This window comes from Mastomys coucha, unplaced genomic scaffold (genome assembly GCF_008632895.1).
Source record: "Mastomys coucha isolate ucsf_1 unplaced genomic scaffold, UCSF_Mcou_1 pScaffold20, whole genome shotgun sequence".
Lineage (NCBI taxonomy): Eukaryota > Metazoa > Chordata > Mammalia > Rodentia > Muridae > Mastomys > Mastomys coucha.
The window spans coordinates 37,394,102-37,407,358 of NW_022196903.1; the positions used below are offsets into that span (position 1 = coordinate 37,394,102).

General features: G+C 52.4%; 3 protein-coding genes across 3 annotated transcripts in view; 1 reads left to right on the forward strand and 2 right to left on the reverse strand.

The window, feature by feature from the left end:
- The window catches only part of Fam131b (family with sequence similarity 131 member B), a 36,572-nt gene extending 36,328 nt beyond the window's left edge, over window positions 1-244 (reverse strand). The window contains exon 1 of the mRNA XM_031381688.1: window positions 83-244. The gene's annotated coding sequence lies outside the window, so the exon portion shown is untranslated. The remainder of the gene's footprint in view (window positions 1-82) is intronic.
- Zyx (zyxin) overlaps window positions 1-8,114 on the forward strand; it is a 10,371-nt gene extending 2,257 nt beyond the window's left edge. The window contains exons 2-9 of the mRNA XM_031381075.1: window positions 357-607; window positions 756-848; window positions 962-1,450; window positions 5,655-5,775; window positions 5,900-6,069; window positions 6,170-6,348; window positions 7,070-7,190; window positions 7,568-8,114. Of these exons, the coding sequence (XP_031236935.1) occupies window positions 357-607; window positions 756-848; window positions 962-1,450; window positions 5,655-5,775; window positions 5,900-6,069; window positions 6,170-6,348; window positions 7,070-7,190; window positions 7,568-7,672 (1,529 nt within the window). The 3' untranslated portion in view covers window positions 7,673-8,114. The remainder of the gene's footprint in view (window positions 1-356; window positions 608-755; window positions 849-961; window positions 1,451-5,654; window positions 5,776-5,899; window positions 6,070-6,169; window positions 6,349-7,069; window positions 7,191-7,567) is intronic.
- Window positions 8,115-8,201: 87 nt separating this feature from the next.
- The window catches only part of Epha1 (EPH receptor A1), a 14,684-nt gene continuing 9,628 nt past the window's right edge, over window positions 8,202-13,257 (reverse strand). Inside the window, exons 11-18 of the mRNA XM_031381680.1 lie at window positions 12,380-12,505; window positions 11,434-11,619; window positions 11,247-11,308; window positions 10,940-11,146; window positions 10,665-10,814; window positions 10,209-10,402; window positions 8,662-8,817; window positions 8,202-8,566 (exon numbers count right to left, since the gene is read on the reverse strand). Of these exons, the coding sequence (XP_031237540.1) occupies window positions 8,488-8,566; window positions 8,662-8,817; window positions 10,209-10,402; window positions 10,665-10,814; window positions 10,940-11,146; window positions 11,247-11,308; window positions 11,434-11,619; window positions 12,380-12,505 (1,160 nt within the window). The 3' untranslated portion in view covers window positions 8,202-8,487. The remainder of the gene's footprint in view (window positions 8,567-8,661; window positions 8,818-10,208; window positions 10,403-10,664; window positions 10,815-10,939; window positions 11,147-11,246; window positions 11,309-11,433; window positions 11,620-12,379; window positions 12,506-13,257) is intronic.

A 13,257-nucleotide genomic window follows, 5' to 3' on the forward strand; every position in this document is an offset into this window, starting at 1 on the left:
GGAATTTGGGGTTGTCTGGAAAGACTGTTGCGGAGGGGGCTGGGCTCTGGGTGGCTACCCTGTCCTGAGCAGATGTTCTTACCTCATCTTGGAGCTCCTGGCTGGGAGCCAGGACCCTTGGGACTGTTCCAAGTCTCCCGCCTGGGGGTAGGAGGCGGGAATGTGGGCCAGGAATCTTCCCCTCTGGATCCGTTCTCTGAAGTGTAACGGGAGCTGCACGGTTCTTCAACCTAGCTCGTTCTCACTCGACCTGCTTTGCCCAGGGCATCCTGAGCCCCTCGTTTATGGTCCGCACACACTCTTAGGATGCAGAAAAGAGTTCTTGGCTTAGGGGCTTAAAACAGTTGGCTGAGGAGGGGAGGGACGAGGGTCTACTGATAGCCTTCTCTCTCCTTCCTACCCAGACTTTCCTTTGCCCCCTCCACCCCTTATTGGGGAGGGCGACGACTCAGAGGGTGCCCTGGGAGGTGCCTTCCCACCTCCACCTCCCCCGATGATCGAGGAACCGTTCCCTCCTGCTCCTCTGGAGGAGGACATCTTCCCCTCCCCTCCACCTCCATTGGAGGAGGAGGGAGGGCCTGAGGCCCCTACCCAGCTCCCACCGCAGGTAGGGAAGGCCTGGAGGGCAGCTTTGCTGGAGATGGGGTGGGGGACACCTCCATGGGCTGGAGAGGGGTCTTTAACTCTCACCCCCCCCACGGGAGTGGGGTGACAAGGGAAGACTGGGATGGGTGCTCTGACCCCTGAACCTCCAGCCCAGGGAGAAAGTGAGCAGTATTGACCTGGAGATCGACTCTCTGTCCTCACTGCTGGATGACATGACCAAGAACGATCCCTTCAAAGCCCGGGTAAGGGCCAGGCTAGTAGGAAAGTCTGGGCCTAGAAGGAGAGGAGGGGACACAAGGAAGAGATGACAACCCCCTCTAAGTGTGTCTCTCTCCCCTTCTGCTTCTCCTTGCAGGTGTCATCTGGATATGTACCCCCACCAGTTGCCACTCCATTTGTTCCCAAGCCTAGTACCAAGCCTGCCCCTGGGGGCACAGCACCCTTACCTCCTTGGAAGACCCCTTCTAGCTCCCAGCCACCTCAGCCGCAGGCCAAGCCTCAGGTCCAGCTCCATGTCCAGCCTCAGGCCAAGCCCCATGTCCAACCCCAGCCTGTGTCTTCCGCTAACACACAGCCCCGAGGTCCCCTTTCTCAGGCTCCAACTCCAGCACCTAAGTTTGCTCCGGTGGCTCCTAAATTTACTCCTGTGGTAAAGTTCAGCCCCGGTGCTCCAAGTGGACCTGGGCCACAGCCCAATCAAAAAATGGGGCCTCTGGAGGCGCCTTCTTCTGTGGGCGCAGGTTCCCCTCAGCCCCCTAGCTTCACCTATGCTCAGCAGAAGGAGAAGCCCCTAGTTCAAGAGAAGCAGCACCCACAGCCTCCACCAGCTCCAAACCAAAACCAGGTGAGGAAGCCACAGGCTGAGGCCAGGGGCTGGATGGAGTAGGACTGCAGAATAAAGGGCAAGAGGCTGGAGTAGAGAACCAGAGGAGCCAGAGTGGGTGTGGCGGTGGGGGAAGTGGAGGGTTATCTGACAGGGCAGAGAGAAAGTTCTTAAGGAGGAAGTCTGGGAGTAGCTGGGGCCTGGGTCAATCGGTGGAGCAGCTGGGGCTTAGAAGTAAGAGGATACAACTTTCCCTTGTGCCTCTGCCCTAGCATGGTAAAGGGGAGAATGAGATCACTAGCCCAACCTTAGTTTTTCCCATTCTTGGGCTTTGACTTAATCCCTAGGCTTCTGGGTTTTCTGAGCACTTTCATCGCCTGAGGGCCCATCAGGAGATAAAAGTGTGGTGGCACCAGTAAACACTTCCTGGGCCAGCATCAGCTGAATGCTGTGCACTGCTCTGTGCTCTGGAGGCTGGGCCCATGGGTGGGAGGGACCTCTCCAACAGGGTCAGTCTTCCGAAGTCACAGGTCTAGGGTAGAGTGTCTAGCTTATTTCTCACAAGTTATTAGACCCTAGTAAAACTGGGCGAACTTTGAGCCTCCTCCGCCGAGCCGGCGTCCCCATCTTTGAAATCGCTACCCTTCCCCAACAATGGTGAAGAGCAAGTCAGCTTATCTTCTTAGTCTAGCACAAGAAAGCTCAAAATAGAAACAGACAGTACAGTTGTTGCCTGTTACTTCAGGGAAAGAGATCTTCTGAGTTGAAGGGACCTTCTGGTTATCTGACTGGTAACTGTAAATGCCTGTATGTACTCACAGTGTAGGAATAAGTGGGACTCAATTCCGATAGCCCAGAATCTGAGTGACAGCGATTTGAAACTACGACCCAACATGGGGGAGTGGCAACTTAGGAACAACTTCTTGAAGTTGGTCTGCCATCAAGTACTTGAGAACTTGAGAAACCAGAAAGGATTGAGAATAATAGCATTAGGTGGAGAGAGCTTGTGAGAAATTCCAGGGAACGAACACACGATGGCTATTCGGAGAACAGAAAGCACAAGGCTCCTACGGGACAGACTTTGTGCTGTACTTGAGGTTGGTGGAGATTGGTAGAAGTGCTAGGGAACAAAAATCTCCAACAGGGAGCTTGTGCGTATTGGAGAATCACTGATGGTTCCTCCGTTGTGTGTGGTTTGGCCAGGAGGGCTGGTGGGAGTGATACTACAAAGCTGTCCAGCTGAGATGCATATTAGAGGTAGAGAGGTCTGTGATGCAGGTGAGTTCACTCCTGGGCCACAGCAGTATTAGTTGCAGTGAGAAATGCGATCCGTGGATGAGAGCTGTTCCAAAGGAAGAGCTTAAAGGACGCAGCAACTGATAAGTAGCTGGGGTGGGAGAACACACATGCCAGGGAGGCTCAGCGCATGTTGAGGAGTAATACTATTGCAGACAAAATAGAGAAGTGCAGAAGGGGAAATGGCTTGAACAGGAAGAGGAGGGGTCCAGATGTCAGCGTGTTGAGCAACAGGTTTCAGGAGCACTTGCTTTCAGCTGGAACTGTCATTCAACTCATGTAGGGCCGTAATGCAAGGGCAGGTCTCAAGCTAGAGGTGTGTGCACAGCCATACAGACCATGAGGTAGCTGACAAGTCTTCCAAGAATTCCATAGCAGGAGGTGTGTGCACAGCCATACAGACTGTGAGGTAGCTGACAACTCTTCCAAGAATTCCATAGCAGGAAGTTAAGAGCCTCAGGGACCTTGGGCCGTCTTGAGCTGTGTGCAAAGAGGACAGAGGAAGATCCCAGGATGGGATTCTTAGAAGTGGATGACATGACCTTGGGGATCTTCATTGTAGGTTTAGGGAGTAGGTTTAGATGAGCAGAGGTTTGAGTCGTAGGACTTTTTGTTTGTTTTGTTTTGTTTTTTCGAGACAGGATTTCTTTGTGTAGCCCTGGTTGTCCTGGAACTCACTTTATAGACCAGGCTGGCTTAGAAATCCACCTGCCTCTGCCTCCCAAGTGCTGGGATTAAAGGCGTGTGCCACCACTGCCCAGCCTCTTAGGAATTTGTAGATGGCCTCGGGACTGTTTGTGCCATATGGTGGTGACAAAGTTGAGTGAATAGTTGGTGGAAACATGGAAGTTGGTACTGTAGCCTGATCTCAGTGTTTGGCAGTGAAGTTGAATATGTTTGCCTGTAAGATACAGAACATGGAAAGTTGAGGCAGGAGGATTGCTATAAGTTCAAGTTAGACTATAGTGTGACTGACACTCACTCGTCCCCCCCTTCTCTGTGTGTGTGTGTGTGTGAGTGTGTGTTATGAGCTTCAACTTAGGGAAGGAGAATCCAAGTATACATTTCAATCAGGAGGTAGAAGCTAGCTGGGGAAGAGGCCAGAGATCTCTAAGAGCAGCAATTGATCCCAGAGGCACTGGAGGGAGGAAGGACAGGGTGACACACAGTGTTTGATTGGCGAGAAAGAAGAATGAGGGAAGTTAAACTGGCTGGCTGCCAGGCATTTAGGCGGTGAGGTCATTGGTGAGTGTGAGGGAGGGGGGCGAAGCTGTTGGGGGCTCTGGGAGATGGAAAAGGTTTGGAACAGCTGCTGTGGGGAAGGCAACTGGGAATCTGGCAGCTCCAAATACCAGAGAAGCTGGGGCTGGAGGGTGGGAGGGTGTGGCAGGTGCTGCATTGCTTTGGGAGCTCTGCAGTGCTCAGCGCTCTCTCCACCTACTTTCTGCAGTGTGGAGGCAAAACAGGAAACAGGCAGTGCTGTGGCCCAGGGTTAGAGATTGGGCCAGATAGCCCAGGATGATAGAAGAGGCCTTTGTTGAACAAGCTAGTGACCAAGCCAGTCTAGGGACTTGATTGACAAGGCACAAGGGCAGGCCCTGGGACACTCAAGACCTTCTGCTAGGCTGTAAGTGGAGTGGGTGGTGGAAGTAGAGGTGGGGAGAGCTGGGGAGGATCTTGGGACCAAACTGCTGATAAGCATAGGTCCAAGATGTCCCGAGGAGGAAGATAAGGAAGAAGAGAATTTTGAAGCCAAGGGAGTTGAACAGTGACATTGCAGCTGGCTGGCAGAGAAGGCAGCCGCTGATAGTGTCCTGCAGGAAGGACACGGGTACCCACAGGGAGACGTGCGGTTCAGTAGTTTATCCTTCCAAAGATGAGGACAGCCATTTTTAGTAGCATTTACTCGAGAGCAGGGATGAGCTGAGTCTGTGTCCCTGTCCTCAGAATGTCCCCAACAAGAAGGGTGAAGCTTGCACTCAAGGACTCCTGTTAGTGAAGAATAGGAGACTTGCAGGAGTCAGTCTTAGGGAAGGCAACCAAGGTCTAGGGGAACGTACAGCATGGGAAGTAGAGCTCTGAGTGCAGTTCTGGGGATGGAGGGGAGGAGATAGTGAAGGGCTCCCGGCAGTAGAGGGAGAAAGGCATCAGAAGATGATTTGGGCCCCAGTGTCCTGAGTGCAGGGAATCCTGCACTAGACTAGACTCACCCTGACACACTGGTGCAGGTCGTATAGTCCCTCAAGTGCTTGCCCTTAATGGATGGATATTCTCTTCTCTCTACAGACTTTAGCCCTCGATGTCTTCTACATAGGAGGCTTAGGAACTGGCCTTTTGCCCTCCCCTGGACACTGACTGGGGAAGGACTGGGATCTGGTAGACTAGAAAACCCTCACTAAGATCAGAGTGTCTGTTTAAAAAGCTGGTGTCTGGGCTCCTACACACAGCGTTTGAGGGTTTAACCTATGCTTTCCATCTGTGTTGCATCCTCATGCTGACAGACTACTCGGCAGCAGGCAGGACAGGTGTGTGTGTGTGTGCGCGCGCTCCCGCGTACGTTGCGCCATTGTGATGGGAGGAGGGGGCTGTCTGAGCATGCTTTATGAAGTTGGTGTTGTGACCTGGTTTATTTGGTGCTTTTGAGATCTGAGCTGCCCTATGTGTGCTTTCCATTGCTGAGTTCTGGCCTGACTGAATGTCTCGGGGTGCAAGGGTTTATACTCTGTGAATGAAGATGTATCACTGTGGGAGGTGTAGGCTAAGGGTAGTCCTGCCCCTATGTGTAGAGCTAGGGGTCAGGAAAGGGAGTTGGGGAGACCAGGCATCAAAGGTAGGAGGTAAAAGCTGAGTCTCAGTGTAAGAAGGGGTCAGTAGGGTCCATCTGGGACGATTTAGAGAATGTGAAAAGTACATTGGTGGTTTTTTTTAGGTACGCTCTCCTGGAGGCCCAGGCCCCTTGACCCTGAAGGAGGTGGAAGAGTTGGAACAGCTGACCCAGCAGCTGATGCAGGACATGGAGCACCCTCAGAGGCAGAGCGTGGCAGTGAATGGTGAGTCCAGCACCCACCCTTTGGGGACATCTCACCTGTTGGCGTGTTGGCTGGCCATGAGCTTACAGAAGCTCTTGTGAGCCTGTGTCCTTCTGGTTGAGATGCAATGTTTTGGTCTTCCCAGAGTCCTGTGGCAAATGCAATCAGCCACTGGCCCGTGCACAGCCTGCAGTTCGTGCACTGGGACAACTGTTCCATATCACCTGCTTCACTTGCCATCAGTGTCAGCAGCAGCTGCAGGGACAGCAGTTCTACAGCCTGGAGGGGGCACCCTATTGTGAGGGCTGCTACACCGTAAGTCAGTGTGGGGGCTTCCGGTTGGGGTGGGGCTGGATGAGTCTTAGAAGATACGTGGGTACTCTGGTTCCCTCACAACCTGCTGATTGTCTCCCAGGACACTTTGGAGAAGTGCAACACGTGTGGGCAGCCCATCACTGACCGCATGCTGAGGGCCACTGGCAAAGCCTACCACCCACAGTGCTTCACCTGTGTGGTCTGCGCCTGTCCCCTGGAGGGCACCTCCTTCATTGTGGACCAGGCCAATCAGCCCCACTGTGTCCCTGACTATCACAAGTGAGGACCTGTTGTGTCTCTTTTCTGTTCCGTCCATGTTTTGTCTTGTAACCAGGCTCCCACCTGGCTGTAGGTCAGCCAGAGACCATAGATCATAGTTGCTGGCCACAACTGTGGTCTTAGGCTACTTCCCCATTAGCCTTGGGTCCCTTGGGCTTCTTGGGATGTGCCTTGTGTTCAGCAGTTGGTCCTAGAGTGGCTAGGTTCCTATGTGGGCTGAGTTCTCAAAGTTCCTTTGGAGCGCAGTTCCTTTGGAGTGCTAGCTTTTTCCTAGAACTAAATAGTCTGTGGCCATCTTGGACTGTATGTCTGGGGTATTTTGTGGGGGAGACTAGGATTCCTCTTTTTCTGGGGTCAGGCTGGGGATATGCACAAGCAGGTATCTTGTGGTCCACTTTAGGGTTCCTGGTAAACTGTACTATGGGTGGGGTAAGGGTGTGGGAGCGAACACCTGTGACAGAGGTGTGGAACATGGAGTATTGTGTGAGTAGAGAGGCAGGAAATTCCTCTTGATAAGGGTGTGTGTGTGTGTGTGTGTGTGTGTGTGTGTGCGCGCGCCTCTTGTTCCTTTGGCCTTTCTCATGACCTTGTTCCACCCATATATGTGGAATAAGCAGGTGTTCCCTGTGGCCACACAACTTGTGCCTTGCCCTGCTAAGGGCTAAAAACCCCAGGTGCCAGGATCTGCTGAGCCTTCTGGACCTGCTTTCTGACCCTTTAGGCAATATGCTCCAAGGTGCTCCGTCTGCTCGGAGCCAATCATGCCTGAGCCTGGCCGAGATGAGACTGTGCGAGTAGTGGCGCTGGATAAGAACTTCCATATGAAGTGTTACAAGTGTGAGGTCAGTTGTCCCTTCTGGCTTGCAGAGGTCTCTTTGAGCCTTGGAAAACCTAAGGGACTTGCCAATGGGTGGGAAGAGTTCTGGACTTGCACACACGCACTGGAACGGAGGTGTTGTAGCAGCGAGAAGCAGTCAGAATGGAGTTGGGATAGGCTCCAACCCTGTAGTGGGATGACAGCGGGGAGGTTCCCTGCAGACTGTCTACTCCTGCAGAAGAGGCCTGGAAAGGAGCAGGGAAGGTAGTGTGATCAGGAAGGACATCAGCACTAAGCCTATGACACACGTGGTCTTCCTCCTGCAGGTACAGCTGCAGCACAGTAGTGGGTGAAGCGGGCACCTTCCTGGGCAGTGTTCCTCACACCTTTCCTCCTTTCCAGGACTGTGGGAAAGCCCTGTCCATTGAGGCAGATGACAACGGCTGCTTCCCTCTGGATGGCCATGTCCTCTGTCGGAAGTGCCACTCTGCTAGAGCGCAGACCTGAGTTGAGGATGGACCTTCTTCCAGACCACAGGTCCATCCCCCACTGTGGACCACCCACAGAGGCCAGTCCTTGCCTCCACCCTCCCTGCATTCCAATCCCCTCCCCTGTGTCTCAAATGCCCTGACCCAGGGCCTCAGCATGGCCTAGAAGTATTGAGGCTCTGTCCTGGTGCTGAGGCCCAGCCCTGGGCTCCAACCCTTGCCTCTTCTGCAGGGATCACCCATCATCCTGAGGTCCCCAACCCAAGGGTCACATATAGTGCTGCTGCTTTCACTGCTGCACCAACGCCCTTGGCTGGCCTGAGCAACCTATGCAGTGTGCTTGCTGAGGGTAGAAGCCCTAACCCTCCAGGAGCTCAGCTCCAGCAGCCTGGACACCCGCCTTGCTCTGTGCTGCTAGGCTGCGGCCACAGCTAAGATTATAAAAACCTCATTTTCCAGAATTGCTAGTACTTGGTTTTTTGATAATATCTGAACTCTTGGAGTTGAAATAGAGGGACTCAATGGGGAAAAAGATCAAGGGAAGAGAAGAAAACTCAACTCTGTTTATTTACAAAAATAGATAATGCATATGTAAGTATATATATTAAACCCTCCCCCAGCACCCACCCACCCACTGTTCCCTTCACTTGTACCCCACCCACCCCCTTTATAAACAAAGGCTCCTTGGTCCAAAGGCAGAGTTCTGATTGACTGGGCAGGAGCAGCACCGATAGCCTACATTTCGTAGGCTGAGGAAAGGCCCAGGGAGTGACTGTAGCCTTGCCCTTGCTCATGGAGGCAGGCAGAGGGCTGGAGCATCTTTTCAGTGGATGCTCAGTCCTTAAATCCTTGAATACTGCAGAGAATGCGTTTCTGGTGTCCTGGCAATGTGATTCCCATCTGCGTCAGGTCCCTATGCAAGAGGGAAGGAGGCTGTGAGTCTAGAGGCTCGAACATCAGCCACCCACCCATGCCCGTGCTGGTGCTGCCTGGCCCCAGAGTTCTCACTCAGCTGTCAGCTCCAGCACACACTCCATGGTGTCCAGCCCAGCCGAGCGGAAGTGCAAGATGTAGCGCTTCATGCGTATGGATTCAAGCCACTCAGAGACACTTCGATAAGGGATCCCATCAGAGCCGCTCAGGCTGGGCAGGCGTAGGGTCACTCTGTGGGAAACAGGGTATCCTGTTTGTACCCCTGAAGTACAGGAGCTGGTTGGCCTGGGCCACCACATTGCAGCCAGCACTGAGTCAGATGCTTGCATACAGCTCCTCTAGGCTGCACATAAACTGGCTGTTACCTGAGCTTACTTCCTGGCCTGTTTCCTGGTGTGCTCAAAGCAGCAGGCAGGCAGCAGACTGACCTGTTCCATGGGTAGATCTAGAGAGTGTGGTTGCCCTGGCCATCCCTAGTGAAGTGAATCCTTTAGACATGAGTGCTTCTTGACTGAGATAAATCAGAAGGCAGGAGAAGGGCCCTACAGCAAGGTGCTGTGCTCCCTCCTTCTAGGATGGCCACCTAAGAGCAGCCCTCACTTGCCATATTCGACCCTGACTGTTATTCTTACACTCTGATAACCACAATACAATGAGTGTTCCTGTAGGAAAGCCAGCCAGAGCCAAAAACCATTAGCAAAGTAAATCTGCTGGGGGAAAATATCCAGCATTCCAGAAAGATTAGCACACATGGTCTCCAGCGTCCGAGGGAGTTGTGCTCCAAAAGATAGTCTCAAAAGTTGGAACATGGAAAACAATTTCTTCCAGAAACAAGGTTATATATGGTGGGTTTGATACAGGCCAGTACACCATGCTGCCTTAAAGTCCAGCCTTGCCGGGCTCCCCAGCTTGACTCCCTCCTTCCACTTCATTCTCTACATTCTGGCCATGTTTTTGAACAAATCAAAAAGCACTCCCTTCTTAGCAGGGCTGGTCCTCTGTCCTGACCTCGGCCGTCTCCCGTTCTCAGGGCGGCAGCCTCTGACCTGGATGCTGCCATTGTTTGGACTGTCTGGGATCTGTCGTTCCTCAGCCCCTGCCAGACTGGCCATTTAGTCAGAGGCCTTCTTAGACTCCCTTCTGTCCCTACCCTAATCAGGAGCAGGTTCCAGGCTATAGCAAAGAGCTTGTACTAACTAGTAAGTCCTCTAAGACAAATCTCTGCACCTTTCCTCCACATTCGAGAAAGGAAAATATCCCAATTTTCAGTTGGTCACAGGAGCACCAGAGGTGGGGTCCCAGTCATTAATTAACATAATAGGGGTGACAAGCAAGAGTGACTCTGAAGGTCCCAGGGGGACTAGAGTGAGAGGTGGGTAATCTAGGTCTTAACTCCTTCAGTCATATGTGCTCTCTGTTTCTTACCTTGCATCAGGTTACCACCATGGTAGCTGGATTCCACCCCCATTAGCCTGAGCTTCCCCACAAGGCATGGACAGCTGTCTCATGTTGGATTCTGTCCAGAGCTCCCTGGGGCCCAACACTCAGTGGATAGGATGGAATGTCCATCTTATTTTTCCAGATTTGACCTCCAAACTCCCATCCTTCTTGAACATATTTACCTAGGGTCAAAGTTGGCAATGGTCCTTAGGGAATGGGGGTCAGTAAGCAACTGTTCCAGATGTGCCTGCAGCTGGAGGAAGTGGGGTCGACGGGCACGATCGTAAGCCCAGCAATTCTTCATGAGTTCGTACAGAGGGGCAGGACAGTCCACAGGAGGGGGCAACCGGTACCCATCTTCAATACTTTTCATTACCTGTAGCAAGAGACAGAGAGATGTCTAGGCAGGAAGTTAGATAGCTCCACTAGAAAACCACTTCTACAGGATGACTGAGGTGTCACCTGTAAGCAACCCTGACCAGGATAGCAAAGAAGTAACAGAACGGAGCACAGGAAATAGTGCCAAAGGTTGGAGTTGAAATAATCATAGGCAAAGACTGTGGGCATGGGGGGCGGGCAGGTAGGATTAGAAGAAACAGTTGTATCAGGGATGGCACGGGAAAATAGTCCAGGTTTACCTCTTGATTGCTCATCTCCCCATAGGGTTTGTCGCCAAAACTCAACACCTCCCACATTACAATCCCAAAGCTCCACACATCACTGGCTGTGGTAAAGATCCGATGGGCAATAGCTTCTGGGGCTGTCCAACGGATGGGGATCTTTCCTCCCTAAGGCATTGCATAGGAGAGTGGTGTTTCAGGGCATGGCCTAGTACAAAACTGGAAAGGGAATCTTACACTTGTGCATGGGTCAGCAAATGAAGTGTACATGTGAGTGTGGATGGGGCTCTAACCTGGGTTTCATAGGTACCATCAAAGTCATCCAGGAGGCGGGTCAAGCCAAAGTCAGACACCTTGCAGCACAAGTTCTGATTCACCAAGATGTTCCTGGCAGCCAGGTCTCTATGGACATAATTGTGGCCACTGAGGTAGTTCATGCCTGACGCTATGCCCAGCAGCATAGCCACTAGCTGACCAGGAGCTAGCTGGTCCTCCCGTTCCTGTAGTAGGGTGAATGCATACATCAGAGGATGAAGTCTCCTGCAAGACATGAGGCTCCATGGTGTGACCCCTCCTGAACTGACCCTCTGCCAGTCTCACCTTCAGAAAGGCATCCAGGGCTCCATTTTCCATAAATTCTGTGACGATCATGATGGGCTTTCCTGAGACACAGCACATGCATCACACGTAGACCTGGGTTTCCGCCATTGGCAGCCTACTCCCCGCCCCCATTGCCCCCACCCCTTCCACCCCTTCCACTCCAGTTCTTGGGGATTACTGCACATACTTTTTGTGATGACACCTTCTAGGCGTAGAATGTGTGGGTGGTTGAACTGGCCCATGATAGTTGCTTCTCGAAGGAAATTCCACCAGTGGCCATCAGGGGATGTATCTTTCAAGGTCTTAATGGCCACAGTCTTGCAATCTTGGCTGGGGAGTCTCAGGGCTCCCCGATACACTTCCCCAAACTCCCCTGGATGAGAGGAAAATAAGGTTGCAGCTTGATGCAGTTAGACTATCCCATGATCAAGTGGTGTCACCTCCAGTTCTCCAGTTTCTCCTCAATGGAAATCTGAAGGACAGATGCCCTTCCAGGGAAGTGGCAGTCTGGAACGAGCAACCAATGAAGCTCTGCAACCTAACCAGTACTGTCTTCCATGGCTAGCATGCTCCTTGGCTTATGTTAAGTATTCAGTAAATACATTCTCTGGTTATGAAGGATAAGTTGGTCCAGGGCTAGCTAGTGCCCAAGGAACAGGAGGCCTGCCTTTTTCCCCGTGAGTGAGCTCCCTGGTCAGAGCTCTTGCTGGCTCAGTTGCACCACTGACGAGGACACTGTCAAGCTTTGTGTTCTGTTGAGATCTATTTTCCTTGGTGACCCAGGGGATCGGGGCAGCCCAAGGACACTGGGCCCCTGATTGGGTAGAATGCTCACTTAGGGAGGTTCTGAATCTCTCCTGCTCTGGGAATCCTCTGAAAACAAACTGCACTTTGGCATGGCAGCACTTCTATGGGTAGAGATGGTGTGTTTAACATTCTTTATCAGAAACCCCGTAACCACAAAGCAAAGTGTGTAGGAGGCAGAGGCTGCTCCAGGGTGTAGAAATTCAAGGAGGATACAGGATAGAGCAGGCATGGGCTCATGTGGGAACTCAAGGCTGGAAGAAAGGAACCTGGTAGCAGCCATGTGCTACCACACAGAGAAGACCAGTTGGGGTCACAGAAGGGCTTACCTTCTCCTATGACAGTGTCCACAATCAGCCAGCCTGGGTCTAGTTCCTGGGCAAAGTCTAAGGCTCCCTGTGCAGGGTCCTCATAGGCCTGGAGGTCCACATAGGGTTTTAGCCACAGCTTGTCCTCTGGGAGGCAGGGGGATGACAAGAGGACTCAGCCACTGTAGCACAAGGATCAGAGCATGGGGGCGGGGGGAGCAAGGAAGAAGGGCAGACAGCTGAGCCCATTCCCAGTACGTCTTTGCTCTCTCAGGTGAGCCTGGCTTTAGCTCAAGCAGAGAAAATCTCTATTCTTAGCAATAAAGCCTCCACCTTTTCCCTGTCTATTTTCTAGGCTTTTCTGCCCTACTGTTGAGGGTCCAGCAGTGGCCAGAATTCAGATCCTGCAGTATATTCCCTGCTCTGAGTTACACGGATCTTCCTGTGACTTGTGACCCAGCTTCTGGCCCCATGCTGTCCAAGTCACTTACAGCTCATTCACTCCCAGATGAAGCCTCCCTTTGGTGCCAGCTACTCAGATAGACAGCAAATGCTCCCTCTGGCAGAGACAACTAATGAGGTGACAAGCAGGAAGCCTGCACGTCTCAGAGGACCTCAACCTCTTCCTGCCTGGCCTTAGCCCATAGACCTGGCCACTAGGATGGAGAACATGGTCCAGAGCCCAGCGTAACTGTGCACTGGTACCAAGAACTAGTAGATAATTGCATCAGAGCTGCTGACAGCTATCAGGGCAGAGTTAATTAACCAAAATTAATTAGGTGGCAAAACACAAGATCCTTAGGGACAACATACTGCACCCACATTCCCAGAGTTGACCTGGGTGTGTCACACACACACACACACACACACAATCTCTCTCTTTCTCTCCCTCCCTCCCT